This window comes from Phasianus colchicus, chromosome 1 (genome assembly GCF_987193195.1).
Source record: "Phasianus colchicus chromosome 1, bPhaCol1.hap1.1, whole genome shotgun sequence".
Taxonomy (NCBI): Eukaryota; Metazoa; Chordata; class Aves; order Galliformes; family Phasianidae; genus Phasianus; species Phasianus colchicus.
The window spans coordinates 81,007,466-81,029,411 of record NC_143436.1 but is presented as its reverse complement, the minus strand read 5'-3'; the positions used below and the strand labels follow the sequence as shown (position 1 = coordinate 81,029,411).

Here is a 21,946-nt window from a genome sequence, read left to right as displayed (position 1 = left end):
AGTCAGGAGCATGAAGGGAATCTGGTGAATTTCAGTCAGAGCATGAAACCTCCCCATTTCCCCAAGGGCCTGAGAAATGGTAGATCAGAGGTACTGAAACACATGAATAGATAGCTTGTAAAATATGACTGTAATGCTGTAAAAATATACAAATGATGTGTCATGAAAGTAAAGACTATTATTTCAAAATACTAGGAAATTTGGAGCCATGATATCTTTAGAGAGTTGATGCCTGCTAGTTGCATTCTGCTAAGGTCTTTAATATGTTAAATCAGTGCACAACACGGGACATTAAAAATATTGAAAAATATTTACATTACAGCTCTGGATTAAATTTATTCAGGCATAGAAAAGTGACATATCTTGGGGTGATGCTGAAAGAAGGCAGAGACTGTTATAAAGTGGGTGCTCAGGTGATGATGGAGCATATACTTTGTTTTGAACTGAGCATCAGAGTGCATGGCATAAAACCCTGTGGCAGAGCTGAAGAATCTTGACTCTGGTTGAAAGCGCATGGAACTACAAGAATCCAGTATGCAATTACTGGGGTTGGCCTTCAGCCAGGGCATCATGGCTAAGACCTTCTCTTTCATTAAAAGTGCTATGGCAGATTTAGGATAAGATTTTCCCAGCGGCTTCTGCCAAACTCAATGTTCAAGGCAGTAGAGCAAGAGGGAATGGGCAAGAGCAGACAGTACCACTAAGAAAATAGTAAGCATAAACAATGTCTGCAAATAGCGTGTCAAATAATAGGGAAAGAACAGTGTTTTTGTTTAGATTTTGAGAGACTTTTCATATATGTGCTATTTCATTAGGCTGTCAAGGGACAGAAGGATTGTGTCACAAAACTATGAAGATCGAGATTTCATGCAACAGCAGACAGAATTATTCACAACACCTGATTGCCCCTTTCAGAGGAAAATGCTCACATCCCAGGCTGAGAGTTCTTAGTCAAGTATTTGCTCTTCTCTGAGGGCAAAAGTCCCTGAGGAAACAATTCTACTTCCAGTGAAGTTAACTACATGTAACTGAGGCCTGTGTTGGCTCATTTGTCCCATTAAGTCTCCCTAAGAATTGCTGTGAGGCAACAGGCCTATGTTTAGAAGATCTTACTTGTTTTGCCTCCAGAAGTGGTGAGGTCTGCAGTATCAAAATTAGAGAACTCTGGATACTGCCCTCAGCTGTCCCTGAAAGAGAGTTCTACCCATGTTACTCACAACCTTGACGTAAAACACCAGCTGCTTTGCCCTTCTCTCTGAATTTTGACCATGTGCTCTCCAAGGTCATGACAGCAATAGGTCCAAGAAAGTTCAAGTCAGTGCAGTGCCATACCTACTTCCTCTGCTGATGCATCCAGGGCACCCCAGCTGAACATACCATAGATAAGCCCTCTTACAAACCTTTGCCCTTCATCTCAAAGCCTTAGCTGGTCCATAACTATGTTTTTTTAAAAGACTGTCTCGACATTGGCATTGATATCCAAAAAACTTCAAAGAAGAATGCTGGAAAAGCAATTCCAAAACACTGACAGAGCAAAGAGGGATCGTGGAGCACAGGAAGCCAGTAATTCAGTTGCATATACCTGGATTAAGGGGAGCTCATTCCTTGCCCTTTTGTACCACATCATTTAAAAACTGGAAAGAAGTTCTGTCCTTGAATCAGAAACAATTATACAGATAACTCCCTTCTCCTTCTCAAGTTACTACCACCCTGAAGCAGTCGTGGGATGAAATAGGTCTGCATTTTGCATTTTATTAGTCGCTTTGTATTTTATAGACTTGGAAATGTCAGAAAAGAACACCCGCTACATAGATCTTTTATTTCACGTGTCACACTTTATTCATGAACTCACACCAACTGGCTCCATGTGTTGCTGTATTTGGCATCTCCACAGAGGAGGAAGAATCTCCCTTCAGTCCTCTCCCAGGAGGTGACCTCCATTCTCGAGAAACACAGGGATTAGCTGAGCCAGTAGAGCATGTGCATAATGCTGCTGCGGAGAATGGAAAGTGCTGCATGGCTTCAGTGGAGTCCTATTACATGCACACAACTAACAACTGCAAAAAAAAAAAAAAAAGGAAGAGGCTAAGAGAGCATGAGAGGGGACTGAAGCACACAGAATAATGACATGGCTTGTGAACATCACCTTCAAAGTTAAAAAAGACATTGCACTTAATGCTCGATTCTCAAAGAATTCCACAGATGTTCCACCTGCTCTGCAATTTTGTGTGGTTATGGAAGAGGTCATTCTAAAGAATACTTTCAGTAACTCCAACTTAACTAGTGTTTGAGAAATGGATTGTTAAAAATATCAACTTTCTTACTGGTTCAACTGAGTGTTGGTATTTGCTACACTTTTTGAAAGGAAGCATCCTATCTTCTCTACATCTGGTTGTTAAGGCTGTATCCATCTGGAGTGTCTCCTGTTGCAGACAGTCACTACAACAGTAACAGGAATTACTTACATTTTCTGATCTTTCAGGCTGTAAAGCAATCTTAACCCAAATTAGCCAATAGATCCCTGAGTGTTACTGAGGATGGATGGGAAGAAAACCTGGACACTTACATGGTCGGTGATACATATAAAAGAAAAACATTTTAAAAAATTAAAAAGATTTATTCAACTTAAAGGAAGTAAATTGTTATTTTTTGATTGGCTGGTGTACAGAATTGGACTCCCAGACTTATGGATAGTGTCTTAGCAGTGAATGAGAAGACAGGGGAGGTGAAGGACAATCAGTAATTGTACTTCATTAAGGATGAAATATTAATAAGGCAGGCAAAATAACTTGATGACATATGTAGCTTATATAGATGCACACATACAAGTTAATTAGCACATATGAAAGATAAATATCTTGTACAAAATACAAAACCAGAAACATTTAGTCAAATTGTTTTAACAAATGTAAGAAATCCAGTGCAGATTGCCTTACTGAGTATTTGTGGTTTTAAAACCAAATAACTACATGTTGTCAACTGATGGTAAGTAAAATGTAAATAAAAAATAAACAAAACAAAACACTCTCCTTGATTAAGAAAAGATGAAACATAGCTCATTTTTGATGTACTAAACATGGATCTCTCCTTGGAGAACTCCTTAGAGTTTCCTTGGAAATGCATAACTTTCTAGCTGTGATTTTGCACAAGAAATATCATCAAGAAGAGAATCTCCTTTAGACCAGTCATGACCATCATATAAGGCACCAAAATACGGAGAGTTCCAAAATCTTAAAGCAATATCTTCCTCTGAAAAGGATCCAAAACCTGTGCAATTCCTGGAGCACAGAACTTGGAAAGTAGCCCAAAATAAGATCTATTGTTTTAGAGCACTGTACTGGTAGATGTGGCACAGTCTGACAATGGCCAGCTACTGTGAAAGTTTAAATACCTTGAAGTCAGAAGATCTTCATAGGATCATAGAATGGCCTGGGTTGAAAAGGATCACAATGATCATTTAGTTTCAACCCCTCAGCTAAGTGCAGGGTCACCAACCACCAGACCAGGCTTCCCAGAGCCACATCCAGCCTGGCCTTGAATGCCTCCAGGGATGGGGCATCCACAACCTCCTTGGGCAACCTGTTCCAGTGTGTCACCACCCTCTGTGTGAAAAACTTTCTCCTAATACCTAACCTAAACCTCTGCTATCTTAGCTTAAAACCATCTTAGCTTGCAGTCAAGACATTTTAAAGTGGATCGTGAAGCTTTCTGTGATATTGGATTTAATTTCTGAAGTTTTGAGGAACTGGAATAATATCCAGTGAAATATTAAGAAGCTAGTCTGCTGACATTTTATAGTGATGAATAGCCTAACAGGGGAAGTTACAGGTCAGCTAGGGTGATAATGATACTGCGAAAAACAGCAGTGGTACACAGTCAATAAACAGTTCAAATACAGAAATTTAGTGAGTGTTAATAAATGAGGTTTCATGGAAAATGGATTCTAATAAAATAGCGTCACATTGTTTACTAAAAATATTGTAATCCTGGCTACTTAATCTTGGTAATGTAGAGTTCAGTTTCTACAGAATGTGATTTAGAAGTATTTTGCATTCTTATTACAAACTAGGCTAGTGCCAAGACACTACAGCACATATTAAACAAGTTAGAAGTCAGCTAAATGACTGAAAACTGTTTGCTAATGGGGAATCTTCAATGAAGGGGTATGTTCTGTTCAGTTCTCATGGAGTTCTGATTTTAGTCCTGCACTGTTGAATATTTTTGCTGATGATAAAAGCAAGTATAAGAAGAGTTTCTAATTAAGTTATCTGATCACACAGGACTTATGACATGGTAAATGAGGTGAGAGCACGTGATGGATGTAAAGAAAATGGGGTTAATCATTAGGCTGAAAGCAGTTGAACATATGTGTGAATACATCCACAGTAACACATAGAAAAACAAAAAAAGTGCAGATGACGTTTACAAGATGGGAGATCTCATTCTCAAAAATTAATTATTTATTTAATTAATTAAAAATTAAAAAGCTATGGAAAGAACATTGGAAGTGTGAGTGAGAAATGTGTCCACTTAAGAAGCACTTCAGGTAATGCACTCAGGGAGGCCACAGAAGAGGCAATGGGGAAATGGGTGCTTTGGTCCTCATGAGAAACAGGTTGGGCACTGCCACTGTAAGTATCATGAGGAATGCGCATGATGAAGCATGGAATCTGGGAAGCCCTACAGTTGCAGCAGGGCTGTTTCAGGGAGTATTTTAGAATTACAGCTATGGGGAAACCACTAAGATCAGAAACTTCCTGTGGTGTACAAGGTCACTCAGAAATGTCACATCCCCGAAAGAAACTCATAAACTGGCTGGCTTCCTCTTGGTAGGCTTACAAAAGCTCTCTGCTGAGGTTAATTGGGAAGGCTCCCTTGAGGCATTCTCAGTGATCACACTCAGTGATCACAGCACCAGGTGATTTCAATCTTGTTATTTCACTAAGAACAAAGTAGCCTTTGGATGCAGTTCATGGTTGAACTGAAAATCCTGGGGAAGGAAAGGGCAGCATGAGTTAAGTGAAGACGCTGATTAGGCGGGGTGGCTGTTAAGGCTTTGCTTTTGCTTCAGATAACGTCAGCATGGACAGGATCTCAGTTACTGGCAGACCTATATGATATCTAATGGCTTCTATAAATCTGTGAAGTAGGGAGAGGATGATGATTCAAAGTGTCATCTCCTAGGCACCTTACTCATCCTGGTGGTAGGCACTAAGAGGCCAAAAATTAACAGGCAGGCAAAATATTTGGAAAGACTTTGGAGCATTTTTTCTTCTTGTATGTGAATCTTTGTCTCCTTACCTATTTCAGAGTACTTAAATATTTTTAGACCTGGTGTTAGTTTTGTGTTGGAGTACTGATGTACTGATGTTAGAGTAGGCATCAGATTTACAGAACAGAAAGGTTCTGTTCTAAACTGAAATCACCCTACCCTGAGCCTATAAATTCAGTCATTGCTTTGGCTAGCAAAAAACCTGGTATCCCCTTCATATTGTCTCCACAAACATTTATTTTGCTCAGGGTCAGCAGGGTACCTAAGGTCCTTTCCTGAGTTCAGAAATTGAAGGCTGGGAGAAGCAACCAAAAAAAGCCAGTTATCTCAAGGATACTGGCTGAAGGAGTATATTTGCCGTTCCACAGACTGTCATAGTGTTCACCCTCATCAAATTTAAGCATGTCATGGGGGTAGGGATCAGAGACAGCTGTGGAGGGGCTGGCAGCCAGTGGGAAGAATGCAAATCTTCCTTTTGTTTCTGCCTGCAATTCTCTCTGCCCTTGCATGGGTTGGAGCTGTGTATCTTGATACTGGGGAGCAAAAGAAAACTTCAACATAGTGCATTCTGTCATCTTGAATAGGAAATGGGGCTTGTGTAAAGGCCCTCAGTTCTAACAATCCCATCCCTGCATGCAGAGTGGTCTGTGGTACTGGCCTACCAGGCACTCTGTGAAGACCATCGACACTCTGGAGCTTTCTTTAGCTAATTACAAAGATGCCTCCAGGTATTGATTTGTGGAAGGTTTGCTGTTGCTCATCAAGTCTGTTGAGTGGCAGGAGTGGGTGTGCAATCTAATTATTTTACCAAGTATTTTATCTGGATTTGCAGTCTGTACCAATGTTGAGTATATGAAATAGACTGTCTAACCAAAATACAGTCATGGAAGAGTTATTTTGCTAGATCTTCAGGATGCAACCAACCTGAATTGAAACCCTTGCAAAGAACAAGCCTTCACCCTGCAACATACTACCTAAAATGCAACTGTAATGCAGATACATTCAGCTCCAATTTCACTAGAAGGCTGAGTTTAATGTCTTACAGGATCTTTATTTACAAAGAATATATTGAAATGCAAACAGAGTGCTGACAAGCTTCAAGTTTCTGGTGGGAGCTTCTGTTGTTATGGGCTGTTAGGAAGGAAGAGGAGATGATCTTTGACTGATAATTTGGCATGAAGGGCCACATTTTGACAGTGATCTTGACCTGGCCTTGAAACTTGCACCTGCTGTTCTCCAAGCATGGTATTTCTGGGGGAGGGTAGAGAATTATACTTTTCCATTGCTCTAATTTGATTTTGCAGGCGGAGGTACAGTCAGGCCCTTAATACAAATCAGTGACAAGTTCATAAACATACACATCACATAGCTTGTCTGAAGACAAGCTGACAGTGTTTGAATTGTACAGAATTTGGAGCTGTGATTAAAAATAGATCATACTCCACACTTGCACAACACTCAGACGGGCAAGTGAAAATTCACGAGCCATCTTTGAAATGTCTCCCAGTATTTGCATTTCATTCTGTCAAAGGAAAATTGGGTGGTAATAGCATGGCTGGCTCAACAGCAAATCCAAACCTTGCACGATAATTTGAATTACATACTACTAGCCTGGGCTGTAGCTGCCTAGATGGAACTGGTCAGGTAATGAACACCTCCAGGTAAATTCTGGGAAAGGGCTTATGTCAGGTTGACAAAAAAGTCTGCAAGAATGACAGAATTCCATGTGTGACAAGACCAAATTTGCTCAGTGTAGAAAGGAGAAATAGATGAGTGAAAATGATAATAAAAGTAAAGGACATCTGTGAATTTTAGTGGCAACATCAGTTTAAAAGGTCCCCAGGAGATTTTTTTTTACATGGTTTAGAGTGAGCCCATAGTGGTCACTAACAATTGAGGACTGTGTCAATATTTAAATAAGATTAAAAAGTAGCTGAATGCTTACGTGGTAAATGAAAATTATTAAATTACTGTGGAAAATAATCCTAAAATGAATGGTATGAACCAGTTCATTTCTGTCTAGAATAAGAAGGAAGCAGCTTTCCCTGTTGTTCCATGTACACAGACATGCAGTTTCTTCTGAAGACATGAGTATGGAGAGAGGAAAACAGGATACCTTTCATTTCTGTTTGATCAAGTATGCCAATTTTCATATTCCTCCAGAAATAAATGGAGGAGAAACATTTTTAACATGTAATGCCCAAATGAATGATATGAGATCCTCAAAATATATTTTTTTCTGAAGTCCTATTTTGCAAATAAGCAGAATTCTTGATTCTTTTTCTGCTTTAATCATGTTGATGGAAGTGTTGTCATACTAAACTCCCACAAAAAACTTTCAAAAATTCAGCATGATCCACATGTCTTATATCTATTATTCCACACCAAACTTTACAACCTTCTTGCCTTTCACAGCATTTCTGATCAGTCCCTTTGTGGTACATCTTCAGATATTAATATTGATGAGTGAATACTTCAGGCCTGCTCTGAGATTAGAGTACTTACTTTTCCAAAACACACACAAGTTAATCCAGCATCTCATCAAATAGTCAGCTACCCCCTAGCATTTATAATAAATAACAAAAGCTTTTTTGTAAAGCAATCTTGTCATATAAACAGTAGTTAAAAAGACTAGTAAATGCCCTAATACTTTGGAAATGCCTATGAAAGTAGCATTAAACTTCTAGATACAGATTAGGCAACACAAATTGATTCAAGTTATGTTAAGGGAAAAAGTCCATACCCACAAGTAGATTTACAAAAGTCTACTGCTTTTAGATATTGTTCATCAGTATATCAATATGAAAATGTTCTTCATTGGAAAGAAGTGATGATAGACACATATTTCAGGTATACTTTTCTTTCTCTTTATGTAGACATCCCTGCAAACAGACTAATTTCTCATTAGAATTAAAGATATCTAGTTCTCTTATCTGTCAGAGACCACTAAAAACTCTTGTGTGATTTAAATATATTTTATGCTGCATACCAGTACAATGTCCGCTTAATTCTTTGGCCTTATGAAGCCTGTTGACCATCCACATTCTCTGGAGGCTCAGGATGAGGGAAAATAAATGTGAGCATCTTTTCTGAGTAGCTTGCCAGCCCAAGCATAAAGATTGAACCAGATTAAGAAGCTGCTAATGTACTATATCCAAATTCAGATGATGTCTTTGAGCAAGCTGTTTATCAGAGATAAACATCACATCAAGCCTGAAGTGATGGGCATCTCTAAGGCAGAAAACCTGACAAGTCTCGGCACTTTTATTGTAGACTCACAGGCTCTGCAGAATGATGCCTTTGAAGATGTTAAATCAGGATTATCAAGAGTGCTAGAAGAGCTAAGTAAGAAAATATACTGAACCAGCTCAACTGTTGATGGGGTGACAGGTCAGAATACCCCATACTAGGTTGTGCCCAACGGAATTGTTAACAATGAGTTGAGTATGTTGGTATTTGCAAAATAAATAAATTAGAAAATAAATTATGGTAAACATATCTCTATTACTGTAAGCAAGTGAACAATGTAAATGCACACATGTAACAGTGATATGTAATGCAGAGTGTAACTAGATTTGCTCTTTCTTGATACAAAATGGATTTTAGAAGGATTGCTTGTCTGTAAGGCTACTGAATATGAGAAAGGAGAAAGAAAATGAGTCAAGGGGTCTTCCTCTGTGAGGTGGAATAAACCAGAAAGTCTCCTGAAAATCCTCAGAACTTCAGGTGACAGGCAGTAGAAAAGAAAGAGAAAACTAAATTTATGAGTAGAAAGGAAGTGGCTTAATGCAAGATATGTTTTAATGTAGGCTACTTTGCCAAGCCTAGCAACAGTTTCAGAATAGATTTGGAAGAAAAGTGAAACAGATTTGTCACTAACATATTTATTCAGGTTTCCTGTCCTTTGTCTCAGCTCTGTTTAGGCATCATAGATTGGAGTTGACATTCAATGGTGGAAACTGGGGAAAAAATACTTGAAAGTACGAAGAACTAATATCATTTATGACTAAGAAAATAGAAAATATATGGCATGTCCTTCTGAACAAAATGGCAAATATGTGTATCTGTTTCCAAGATCTGTGCTCTCTGAGCAAGCCCTGAGCAGTCTGGTTTGCTCACATAGATGACTCTGCTTTGAGCAGGGTCTTGGGCTGGAGACCTTGGGACAGTCGGGATCCTATGATTCTCAATCATGATCATTTTTATATCAAGGCATCCAGATTTGCCACTTTCCAAATCCTGGCATCTGGACATGCTCTGAATACGTACGAATTGCATGACAGGATGACAGATGATATTCACCAACCCTTACCAGCCCCTTTTTCTTTACAGTTAGAGAGATAGGTGCTCCAGCAGGTCTCCTTGTTTGAATAAGGCAGAGGCTATAGGGACACTGGGATCTCTTTGATGGACAAGCACCCAAAAGTGCTTAGTGCATACTGAAGTTCTGTAAGAAGGCTTTGTCACTGCGATCACTGGGAACTGTTAACTCCACAACAGACTCAAGTAGAGGTCATTTCAGAATCACAGAATCACATTTGCTGAGACTGAGTCTGTTATTCTCATACTTACCTGGTCCCCTGGCAGCTCAGCCTGTAAGGGCATCTGGGGAGTAATGTTCATTGATTTGCCAGCAGCAGTGTACCAGGAGTCCTGTAAACACAACTGCTACCTGTGAATGCTTGTGAAACTTAGGAAGACCTCACATGTCATGCTGGAACAAACAATGCTCTCTTCTTACATCCAAATGAAGCTCTTGGGCATTCAAGGTTATCTCTAGCACACTTTCTTCTGCCTGTAAAGCCCCCAGCTCTTGGTACCTTCCATCCTCTGGCTGCTGAGCTCCAGTGCTTATGCGCAAAGCTGCAGCCCATTTAAATCAATTCTGACACCCAACACCTCTCTGTTTTCTCAGCCTGCCTGCCCCAAATATTTCCCTCCAGCCTTGACAGAACGGGTATTCACAGGGCAGCTAAAGAATAACAAGTTTCCATTTCTGAGACGGTTGTATGGGGAGCTTTGTGGTGTGGCAGCTGGCCAACGGGTGATCACTTTGCCAGGGGAACTCACTACTGGGTAGTTAATTTGACATGCAGAACAGAGGGGTTAGGCTCTCTCCAAAGTCCAGTCAGACACTTCTAGATTCTCAGTATTAAATTATACCTGACATGTAACTCCAAACTAATGGCACTTGAGTGCAAACCTTGACTTCATGAGGCTGATCAGACCAGCAGCAGCTCATTTGCTGTGACACAATCAATTTTCCTTCTTTATAGACATATGTGATTTGCACCACTAGGCTCTCCACAACATCCACATCAGTAAGCTGGAAGAAAAAAGATCAAGATATAGTAGTGACAAATAGTGATGATGAAACCATAAGTATTAGGTTAGAAAGAGCAGGACTTACTTCAGTGTTAACAGTCCAGGCCTCTGAATTCATTCTTTTTCCAGGAACTGCAGAAATTGTAGGAATAGGAACATCACTGCAGAGATGCGTTCCTTCTTTACACGTGCACTTTCTCCATCTCATTTAGGGCTTGGACTGAATAGTCGTTATCACCACATGGTAGCTATCAGGGGCTAGCTGACATGTTATAAAAACCTAATGTAGACAGTGTGTATTAGAATCTTGGCCAACACCTGAATTATTTGCCAGAACACTTTGAGATAGACTGTTTTGTGGTATTTGTATCATTGGCAAGAAGTAAAAGAAATCTGGAAAACATTTCTCAGTGAAAAAAATCTATGAAGTGTTGCAGAGTCTAGAAGCAGATAGATAGTACTGAAATTCTGATTGTTTATTCAAATGGGTGTGGAGTTCAGGAGCCTTTTGGGCTCTAAGATCAGTGATTGATATGTTCTGATTGTGTTTACAGTTGTACTGACCTTGTCCTTTGTGTTCTCTGTGATTCACTGGCCACTCATGTTGCCCAAGGTCTGCACTTCAGTGTTGCGGTTGCTCTAAATATGAAAACGGAAGGATTGTGCCTGCTATTCTCAGTCACTTGGAAATCAGGGGAAAACACTTAGACTATTAATAAGAAATGTATTATTCTGTTTCAGGTGACACTGACCTTACCTGTTTCAGCGTTGTCCCCAAATTATATGAAGGATCCTAAGGCCCCAAGGAAGCACTTGCTATCTGATTAGACATTTGTGGAGTAGGATGATAACTGGACTATAAAATAAAATAGCCATGAAGAACAAACAGTCCATTGGGAATGGAGTTCTAATGCTATTCATATACCTCTCTCACTCTGAGCTAATTGTGAGAGGTACTGTAACACCACTTCTAGAGTCCTGGGATGACAAACGGAGAAAAAAGATGATTCTGCAAAAACAGTTGGAATCTGCAGTACCCACTCACCAGGGAATGAACTTTTCCATCCCCATAGATTGATTACAAAACTATGAGATTTTACACCCCAATAGAATTTCTCAGGTGTACTGACTGATCTCTTTCTGACATTTCTTACAGAGTTTTTTCAACAGATCCAAACTGTATCTGATTTATGAAACTGAACTGGAATTGTTCCACTCAAGGGATAGTTTGGCTTTGTTTGTTTTCTTTCCAAATCCCCAGGAGCTGCAACATATCTCCGGAGACTCTCTGTGTCCACTGCATCCTCTGACAAGGTCTGGGGTTGAGCTTCTTCTTGCTGTTGCTCTGCTGTGGTTTTCCCACACTTTTTCATCTGTGGTCAGATAACTTTCAGTAAGAAACATAACACTTCAATTTGTGCTTTATAAAAAAGGATCAAATATAATTGATCAAATATAATTTCATATTTTTTCCTTTTTTTTTTTTTTTGCCCACTTCTTTAGAAATTTACAGTATCTTTACACCTTTTGCCTGAAAAAAACAAACAATGAACAACAGGAGAATTAATAAGATATGCTTTACAAACATGCAATAAATCTGAGAAAGTGGAAATAGAAGTAATTTCTAATCCAACTGCTAGAAATGCCATGTGGCAGAAAGTCTGGAGAAAAGAGGGAGGTGGGTGCCTGAGACCCAAGGGTGAGAATGATGTTAGGAATCTATGTTGCAACTGAACATGCTCCAGGTGGGAAATACATGCGTTTTGCTGGGAAAGTCCCAAGTGCCAGGCTGAGAATTCCTGCCAGTCAGCTCCTTTTGATCCCATAGAGCAAACACAGCTTGGCCACAGGGTTCCCAGTGATTCTGAATGTTTTGTTGTCACCTCCAAGAAATGTGATTTTTGAAGTCTTCAGGCTTCAGGCCACATTTACAGCAGAGCTCATGAGGAGTAGCAGTGAGGTCCACCAGAATGAAACTACCTTATCCTATAACATCCTATCTTAAAATGAGAATTAAATGCCTATGCTGGTAGAAATGGGATTTTTGATTAGCAGAGGAACCATTAGCGCTATCTGTGTCTTACTAGGCCTGCAAAATAAAAGGTCACAAAATCCAGGAGCCTGTATCCTAAATGACTCTGCGAGTGCCAGACTGGTTCCCTACTGGGTGTTAAGTGAACAAGGAAATCCACATCAAGGTCGCACCAAATGGGAGCTGAAGAACTGACTAGTGCCGTGCTGACATGTCCCTTACCCTGTGTAGCTGTAGGCATTTGACACCTACTTCTAAAGTTCTTGTTCCAAGCACATTCACAGATCACCTTTCTGGGAGATTACTTTGTCATAGGCAAATACGAGGGTATTTGGTACCAAGGGGTAGATCTTTGTTAGAATCAGAAAATCATAGAATATCCTGAGTTGGAAGGGACCCACAAAGATTGAGTCCAACTTCTGGCTCAACATAGCACCACCCTATCTGAGAGGGTCTGAGAGCAGAGTCCAAACATTCCTTGCACTCTGGCATGTTGAGGCCATGCCCACTGCCCTGGGTGGCCTTTGCCATGCCCACTGCCCTCTGGTGCAGAAGCTTTTCCTAACTCTCATCCTGACCCTTCCCTGACACAGCTCCATGCCGTTCCCTCAGATCCTGTCACTGTCATCAGAGAGCAGAGCTCAGGGTGCTCTTCTACTCCTCTTAGAAGCTGTAGGCCACCATGAGGCCTCCCCTCAGCAACTCTGCTCTGGGCTGAACTAACCACAAGACCTCAGCTGCTCTTCATACATTTTGCCCTCCAGACCCTTCCCATCTTTGTAACCCTCCTTCGGATGCTCTCTCACAGTTTTATGTCCTTCTTACATTGTGGCACCCACAGCTGCACCCAGTGCAGGAGGTGAGGCCGCACAGCACAGAGCAGAGCAGGACGACCCCTTCCCCCACCCGGCTGGTAGTGCTGGGCCTGATGCACCCCAGGATACAGTTGGCCCTTTGGGCTGCCAGGGCAACTGCTGGCTCAGATTCAGCCACAACCCCCTGATCCCAGTCAGATCTGGGATCTGCCACTTGTTCTCCAGTTTGTACACATGTCCAGGGCTGCCACATCCAAGGTGCAGAATCCAGCACTTGCTCATGTTAAACTTCATGCAGATGATGACTGCCCAGCCCTTTGATTTATGAAGTTTTCTCTGAAAGGTTTCTCTATCCCTGAGGGAGTCAACAGCTTCTCCCAGTTAAGTACCATCTACAAACTTCCTTAGCGTACCTTTGAGTCCTGTATCCATGTCTTCAATGAATTCTACACAGAACTGGCCCTAAAACAGAGTTCTGCAGAACACTTTGATGACCAGCAAGCAGCTTGATTTAACCCCATTTGTTATAACCCTTTGAGCCCAATCCATCAGCTAATTTCTCATCCATTACATTATGTTTTTGTCTAGCTACAGGCCGGATATTTTGTGCAGAAAGGTACTATGAGAAACAGTACCAAAAACTTTACTGAAATCCAAGAAAACTGCATCCACTGGCTTCCCTTGGTCAGCTACATGGGTAACTGTATCTTGAAAGGAAATTAAGTTCATAAACATGACTTTCCCCTTGTAAATCTGTTTTGGCAATGACCAATGGCTCCATTGTCTTTCAGGTGTTTTTCAGTAACTCTCAGAATAATTTACCCCATAATTTTGCCAGGCACTGAAGTGAGACAGCCAGGCCAATAATTATCAGAGTCTTCTTTCTTGCCCTTCTGGAAAACTGCCAGCCTTCAATTGTCTGGGACATCTCCAAATTCCCAAGATCACTGAAAAATAATTGAGACGTCTCAAGATGCTATCAGCCAGTTCTTGGAGTACTCTGGAATAAATCTTTTAATTCCCTGAAACATGCACAATTCTGTCAGATTGTGGACCACAGATGTTGTTGGTGTCTATACCACTGTGGAGGAGCTGTCCATTTTCAGAATAAAGTGCTCTTAATGAATGATTTTTTGGAGCTTTCTCTATGCTTCCTATCATGTAATGACTACCTCTTTCCTTTTCCTCCCAATTAGTTTAATCTAAACATTACAGTTTGCACCTTAACCTCCATCAGTCTGTTATCCACAGGGAAAGAGTACAGGACATGCATCTAAGTAAAACTCCAACAGTGGCTGATGCCGTAAATCAGAGGGATTTTAGAATCTGATGACAAACCAAATTCCTATCAGAACAGAGTGGAGCTGACTCCTCCCAAACTGTCATCGAAACTGGGCCATAAAAATCACAGCTGTCACCAAAGCATGCTGGGCCTCTGGGGGACATGCCATCCTGGGGACTCATCTGCTATGTCCACGGCCAAATTCCAAGCCCTCAGGCACATTCCACTTGACATTTTGTCACATCTCTTACTGGTGCATCTGTTCAAGAGCATTAACTCTTCCTAAATCACTTTATTCTTTTTTTTTTTTTTTCTCAGTGAAAATCCAAGGGCACAGGAGATGTAGAGGTCTGAGCTGGGGTCTGCAGCAGAAAAGAGTCCATATGTTTAAGAATGGGCTGTGGACAGCCTTGTAGGTAAATAATCCTGTAGGGCATATTGTTAATGTTACCTGTGTTCACATAAATTCATTTAAATATTTTAAATTACATTCATACATTCAAAATGATAGAAAATGTTCTTAGCTATGTCCTCTTGAGTTTTAGCCACAGACAGAGATCTGTTTTCAAAGGAGAGGAGTAAATGTCTAGTTGGACCATGTTGGTTAAGGTTGTCCTGAGATGACTGTGTAGTCAATAGTGGTGTAAACTCGTAAAGACATTGAGGCACTTTTCCGTAACCAGTTGTTGGGTCCAGGTTATAAGATACCACCATGTACGTGAGTGAAAGGAAAATTTATGTGTTCCACCTGTTTATGAGATAATAAGCAAACTGGGCCATATCAATCCTTACATTCTAGGTGCAGTCCTTACACCTAGGATGGATTAAATTTTACAACGTGGACATTAAATGTCATAGTTACAACCTGTACAGTGAGGGAAGCAGAGGTGAAACTGTGTCTCCAGATATCAGAGAGACTGCAGTGTGTACTCCAAAGTCAAGATTTAGAAACATGAAATTTGAATATATGAGGGCTAAACATCTAACTAGTTTCACTAAGGATAGAAAATGACAGACATCTAGCTGAGAGGAACCTGGGAAACATTTGCTGAACTTCTCATGTTCTGTTGACAAAACTTTTGAGAGTTTCTAAAAATAATAATTGGTAAGTTCCTTACACATGGTATGCTGCATCTGCAGTGAGATAACTCAGTGCCAACTCTTGAACAGAACAAAAGGTAGAAGCTAATCTAAAGGTCATTGGTTGCCTGAACACCAGTCACTGCAGAAGTGTATTTGTCATATATGAAAAAAATCACATGAAACAATAATTAATTTTTTTATCTGAAGCTCCAATTCCATTTTCCAAAGCTTTAACTATTCCTGATTAGAAAATTTGGAAAATCCTAGCTAAGCTTTGGAATCCCTTGTGAATCTCCTACCAGGTCAATGGCACAGTCCATCATTGTGTGCATCCATAAAATGTTACAGTGTTGGATATGGATGGAAATATAGCTCAGTGGAAATCAGACTGGTTAAAAAAGCTATCTGGAAGCAGTGATTAAACAAGAAGATGTCACATAAATAAGGTGGAAGTAGCTGATGATTAATATAATTTACAAATTAAGAATACGTGAGTTTTTAAAATGAAAATGAAAATGACCAGTGCATTAGGAAAAAAGAAAAGAAAGCCTGGGTTAATACAGGTCATTTTAGCAGAAAAATTGGAAAGTTGAAGGTGTTTATCTCCCATTGTTTTTCAGTTCTATGGAGAAAAAAAAGGCAGTGGGCAGGTTTTATTGTATATGGTTCTATAGATGGAATAAAAGTTTGCCACCTGTAGCAAAGGAGAATGCAAGATGAATGCTACTTAAATTAAAGAACCTTAAAATAGCTTAGGAGCTTCCTGAGTCATATACATTTCACAAATGTTGGCATTCTGGTATAATTTAGAAGTAATGGAGGGTTCTTACTTTTGCTCCAGTGACTAACAAATACAGACCTACCGGGAAATTTTGAGACTTTGAAATGCCATTTCAATTTCCAGCAAGAGAGCACACAGTTTGGAAAGCAGTGGCTCAGAGAAAGTCACATGCATCAAAGCTCTCTGCAGAAAAAATTATCTCCCTTTGCATTCAGCATTCTGCAAAACCCTTTGGTTCTGTGTAACTCTTCAAACGAGTAACAACTTAAAGCATATATAGTACATCAGAATTTCCTCTAGTTCATTGAAGTTATCCTAAGGGAGGTTTTCCTCGGTGTTGAGCTTACCAGACGTATTATGGTATTCTTTCTGGTTTTTGGGGAAGGAAGTAACATTTTCTTGCTTTGCATTTTTCTAAGGCCTGAGAAATGAGCTAGAGCCAAACTCATCCCTTTGAGGGGGAACTGGTCTCTTCTCTAAAGCAGTTCTGCTTTAGATGCCTTGTGATACCTTGTGCTGAAGGTCACAACCTCAACTTAAGGTGCAAATGGGACTTTGCCAAGACCACAGTTGCATAAAATTCTTCTGCAGAACAGAGTGCACATTGTTTGCAGGGCTGTAGGTTGTGTGCATGGATCACAGAATCACAGAATGGCCTGGTTTGGAAGGAACCACAAGAATCATGAGTCTCCAAACTCCCTACCACAGGCAGGGCCACCAACCTCCCCATTTAATACTAGACCAGGGCCCATCCAACCTGGCCTTGAACAGCTCCAGGAATGGTGCATCCACCCCTGCCTCTCTGGGCAGCCTGTTCCAGCACCTCGCCACTCTCACAGTAAAGAACTTCCCTCTGATATCCAACCTAAATCTTCCCTCCTTCAACTTAAAACCATTTTTCCTTGTCCTGCCATTATCTACCCTTTCAAAGAGTTGACTCCCCTCCTGTTTGTAGGTTCCCTTTAGGTACTGAAAGGCTGCAATGAGGTCACCCCACAGCCTTCTTTTCTCCAGGCTGAACAAGCCCTGTCCCTGCTGGCCACCTCTCTTCTGATGGAGCCCAGGGTACCATTTGCTTTCCGAGCTGCAAGAGCACACTGCTGGCTCATGTTGAGTTTTTCATCCATCAGGACCCCCAGGTCCTTCTCTGCAGGGCTGCTCTCAAGGACCGCCCCTTCCAGTCTGTATAAATGCCTTGGATTCCTCCAGCCCAAGTGCAAAACCTTGCACTTTGCTGTGTTGAACCTCCTCAGATTCACCAGGCCCACCTTTCAAGTCTGTTGAGGTCCCTCTGAATGGCATCCCTTCCTTTCTCCGTATCAACCACGCTACTCAGCTTGGTGTCACCAGCAAACTTGCTGAGGGTGCATGTGATTCCATTGTCGATGTCATCACTTCCTTGCTACTGCAGAAATATTAGCACAGATATTATCTGAGAGGCTTCTATTGTGCCTAGACTTTGGCTTCAGTCAAACTAAAGTTGTGGGACTTAATGTAAAAGCAGCTGGGCAACACATAGCACACCGATGACAAAGAGTAGGTCTCTGCAACCCGGTGGGTCCATCTTTCCTGTGAATCTCTGAAAATACTTTAAAGAGTAACTCAAGAATGTTTTAAACAATTACTAAAATTTAACATTTTAAGATCCACAGACCAGGCATATGTCAGCAGAGAGCTCAAAAGAGCTTTGCTGAAGAGTATTCTGAGCTATTCCAGTTGATATTTCATATGTTCTGGAACACTGAGGCAGCTTGAGATGATTGTAAAGAAGCTAGTTGTTGTCCCTTTGTTCAAGAGGATAAATGGGATTGCTCAAGCAAACACAGGCAGATTAGGCTGGAATCAGTCCCAGGGAAAATTATGGAAAGATTTGTATGAGACGTGACTGGTAAAGAATTAAAGGATACTGATGCATTTAAAGATCATTAGTATAATAATATGGAGAGCAGATCCCATAGGAAAATAATTAAAATCTCTTTTTTGGAGAGTGATTGCAATGTGACTGATAGAAGTATTTCTGGAGGCTAAAGCACTTGATTTTGTGCAGCAACACTCAGATGTAAGTTTCAGCTTGTACCAACATCTAGGCTATGCTTGTTGCTGGAGACTTTTTCCACTGAACCAATTTTTAATAGAGAACAATTATAGTTATACATTTTTAAATAGGATTTAGTTTTATATATTTTTTTTTCTATTTGAGGAATTGAAAACATCTGTTTTGGTGTTGGTCTCTATTGAAATATTTCACTTTGCTAAACTGATGAAAAGCTGTACTTGCCCATGATAATTCAAAGTATCATTGAAAATGTAGATGTAATATGCTCATATATTTTTCTATTTCATCCTATAAGAAGCTGTTTCATGGACACATGAAAGCTCTTTCACCTCCACAAAACATTCTCGTGTCACTGCTGAACTGACCACAGCTCTGAATAAAAACTTATTCTCAGTGAGGAAACCATAAGAACTTGTAGCGCTTACCTGCACAATTTTAAGTCCTTCAGTCTACAGCCAACTCACATAGACTGCATTTAAAGGCCTTTGGGGTTAGAATAGAAAATCTAAGCAGTTCATCACCAGCTTTGAATGCTCCAGATCTCTGAAGCTAGAACCTAAAGCAGCCTTTACCAAATGGAAACGAGGAAGACAATGCTTACTGGAACCTTTTCCCCTGGAGCATCTTATCTGCTAAGCCTTCTGCTGCAAAGGTCTCCCTTGAAAGCAGTTGGTCCATGTCAGAAAGGCAAGAGTGTGATTAATTGCACTATTACTCTAGGTTACAACAGCAGAGCCCAGTGCTTCTGATGACTTATAACACACTCTTTGCTTGCACCACAGCTTTGTGATGACTCACGTAGCCTCTGCTCTGCTTTGCTCATTAGGGCTCCCTTCCTAGTGGCACACGTATAGGTCAGACTGCTACAGTCCTACATAATGGAGAGTGGGAGATCAGTGTTTACAGTTTGGTCTTTAATTCTTTTATGGTTTGTTGCTGCCAGGAGTGAAAATAGTGTGTAATGGTCTTCACTTCCTTTCTTCCTCATTACTATCATTGTTCCTACCACAGTTTTCTCAGTCTTCTCCCTGTGCTCCATTACTCCTAGTGCTTATTTCTTCCCTGTTCTTTGAGGTTCCTCCTTCCTGACCTGTCCTTTTCCTTTTTCTCTTTTGCTTTGGTTCCTTCAATTTTCCTTCCTAATCACCCCTTGTCACCAGCCTCTTTGCCTCACAGACTCACAGCTGGCTGCTTTCCACATTCCTTATCCTTGCTTCTGATAGCTGTTGGATTTTAACCTCTCGGAAACAATTTTTTCTCTCCCATATCCTTTAACCTATTGCATCTGGAGGCTGGTGCTGACACAGCTAGATTCACAGAAGAGACCTTTAGCAAGCTGCCCACTCCCATGGCTTTCACAGCTGCTACTCTGCTTCCCACCTTCAGGCTGAAGGGTGTTTTGTTTCTTTTTGTTAGGTAGGATGGGGGTACATTGAATTTTGCTTCAATTGGAACTCAGTGGTTGCTCCTGAACAGCTCCAATGCAAAATGAAAGGAAACAAAATTTGCAACTTTTATCCTTCAGAAGAAATTAAAGTCACATGCACATTATAGTGAAGAACCATCACAGAAAGGGATTAAATGTTGCACAGTAAATATTGACAGATACGCAGCAAATATGTATCCCACTCTTTGCTTTTGCACTCTCTTCCTCTCCTTCTATCTGAGCAGCCAGCTCTGTTTCTACTTTCTTCCATCTGGCAGCTCTCAGAATAATCTCACCCACCTGTTAAATGAGAGAACGTCAAGTTAAATTTACAGCAAGGCCTGGAAACAGGATGCTACACAGAAGTATTTTAATTAAAATCCTCTAATTGAATGCATGCTTCCTTGTGAAAAGGGAGGTGCCAAGAAGGGCCTTGATGTCACCACCTCTACCCTTGTTTGCCAAAAAAGGGAGACAATTGAAACCAGCTCTCAAGGTGGAAAGAGGAAAGGGCATTTCCAGGGAGTTTTCCAGGGTCACCCTTGCAATGATGTTAGATGGTTCATGAGAGGTTTGCCCTTACCAGAATCAGAGCAGAAGATGTTACAACAGCTCTACTTCTTCTGGCCAGGCACTTTGCAGAGGAACAAGATGCCACATAGTAAAGGATAGGGAATATCTCTATGAAACCTGAACTCTGGATAGAAATGTGACAAATATAAAGCCTCTCTCTGATGTGGAGGTTTCCATGGTGTGAGTTCTCCTGGGAATGCTTCACAAACAGCTTCATTAGGCAAACAAGTAGGATTTTAAAACTCATTTTGTGACAATTGCTGGAATGGAGAGCAACATTTTCATAGGGACAGATGGAAACTGATAGTAAGAGACAAAAGTCTTGGGATCCCATTGGGAGAGTCTGGATTACCGTGCCTGGATGGGGCCAGTGGACCCTCATCCGGACACACAGTCAGCCTGGGATCTGCTGCAGGATATTAAATGCAGTGTTAATATGTTAAATTACAATTGTCCGGTAACCACACAGCACTTGGAGAGCGGAATAACAGAGTGGGTATGTTCAAACAAATAAGAGTGGGAGTCAGGAAGAAGTATTTGGGGAGAAGAGGGAATTAACAAGTGCTGTAGAATTGCGTCACTGCAATGTAATTCTAACTCTTCTAAATACTATGCAAATCCACTGACACTATATACTTCCTGTAAGCATGACACCTCTGGCTTTTCTTTCCTTGTTATACAGTAGTTAACTGTTATGAAAAGAGAGTTATGGAGAACAGAATGCACAGTACATGCCTCTATCTAAAGACACAGTAGCACTAGTTCACTACATTCACTACATTCACTACTTTCACTACATTCACTACTTTCACTACATTCACTACATTCACTACTATTCACTACATTCTGCAGTATTTACAGGTTTTTCCACTAGGCTGCCCACAATGTTTGGAGGGGAAGTTTGGCATCACTGCATTCCTGTGCCTCCATGATGGTAAAGGTCACTTCCCAGGAGCCTCAGGTCACAGAGGAGAAAAGATCCCAGAGTCCTCAGGTGTTTGCCAGCCCTCCTTCCTTGGCAACAGAGAATCCTTTCATAAAACAGATTCATTTTATGTTTCAATATTTTAATGCTTCTTTGGACTATTTAGAAATGGGAAAATCTTACATCCCCTCTTGAGAAATCTGGCAGGCACATTTGGCTCATGCTGGGAAAGCAAAACCACTGGCAAACCATCCAGTCTTCACTAAAATTTAAAATGGATACTCCGAGTGTTAAACACATTTTTAACACCCTTTGGGATCTCTGGGGCATCAAGCATAAAGGACTGAAGACCTAAGGAAGGGTAATTTTAAGTTTT

General features: G+C 40.7%; 1 protein-coding gene across 3 annotated transcripts; it reads right to left on the bottom strand.

Annotated features, from left to right (window-relative positions):
* Positions 1 to 1,829: 1,829 nt before the first annotated feature.
* On the bottom strand, positions 1,830 to 12,072 carry LOC116242415 (uncharacterized). Of its 3 annotated transcripts, XM_090149886.1 has the most exons (6): positions 11,350 to 12,072; positions 11,162 to 11,236; positions 10,683 to 10,877; positions 10,476 to 10,598; positions 9,845 to 9,925; positions 1,830 to 2,057 (listed from the first exon to the last, which is right to left on the bottom strand). In XM_090149886.1, the coding sequence occupies exons 3-6, from the start codon at positions 10,803 to 10,805 to the stop codon at positions 2,037 to 2,039; spliced, it is 348 nt and encodes a 115-aa protein (XP_090006012.1). In that variant the 5' UTR covers positions 10,806 to 10,877; positions 11,162 to 11,236; positions 11,350 to 12,072; the 3' UTR covers positions 1,830 to 2,036. The 3 variants fall into 3 exon arrangements, 1 of the variants encoding a protein (XP_090006012.1); XR_016470881.1 differs by lacking the exon at positions 9,845 to 9,925; XR_016470880.1 differs by having other exon boundaries at positions 9,845 to 10,598; positions 11,355 to 12,072.
* Between the last annotated feature and the right edge of the window lie 9,874 nt (positions 12,073 to 21,946).

What these genes read in the sequence shown, in the direction of transcription:
- LOC116242415 (XM_090149886.1), bottom strand. Translation starts at nt 10,805, where the DNA reads ATGAGATGGAGAAAGTGCACGTGTAAAGAAGGAACGCATCTCTGCAGT. An exon ending in ATCAGCCTCATGAAGTCAAG is followed by an intron (nt 9,926 to 10,475) that starts GTTTGCACTCAA and finishes TTGTGTTTACAG; the next exon opens with GACTCCTGGTACACTGCTGC. An exon ending in CTGAGCTGCCAGGGGACCAG is followed by an intron (nt 2,058 to 9,844) that starts GTAAGTATGAGA and finishes TTTTTTTTGCAG; the next exon opens with TTGTTAGTTGTGTGCATGTA.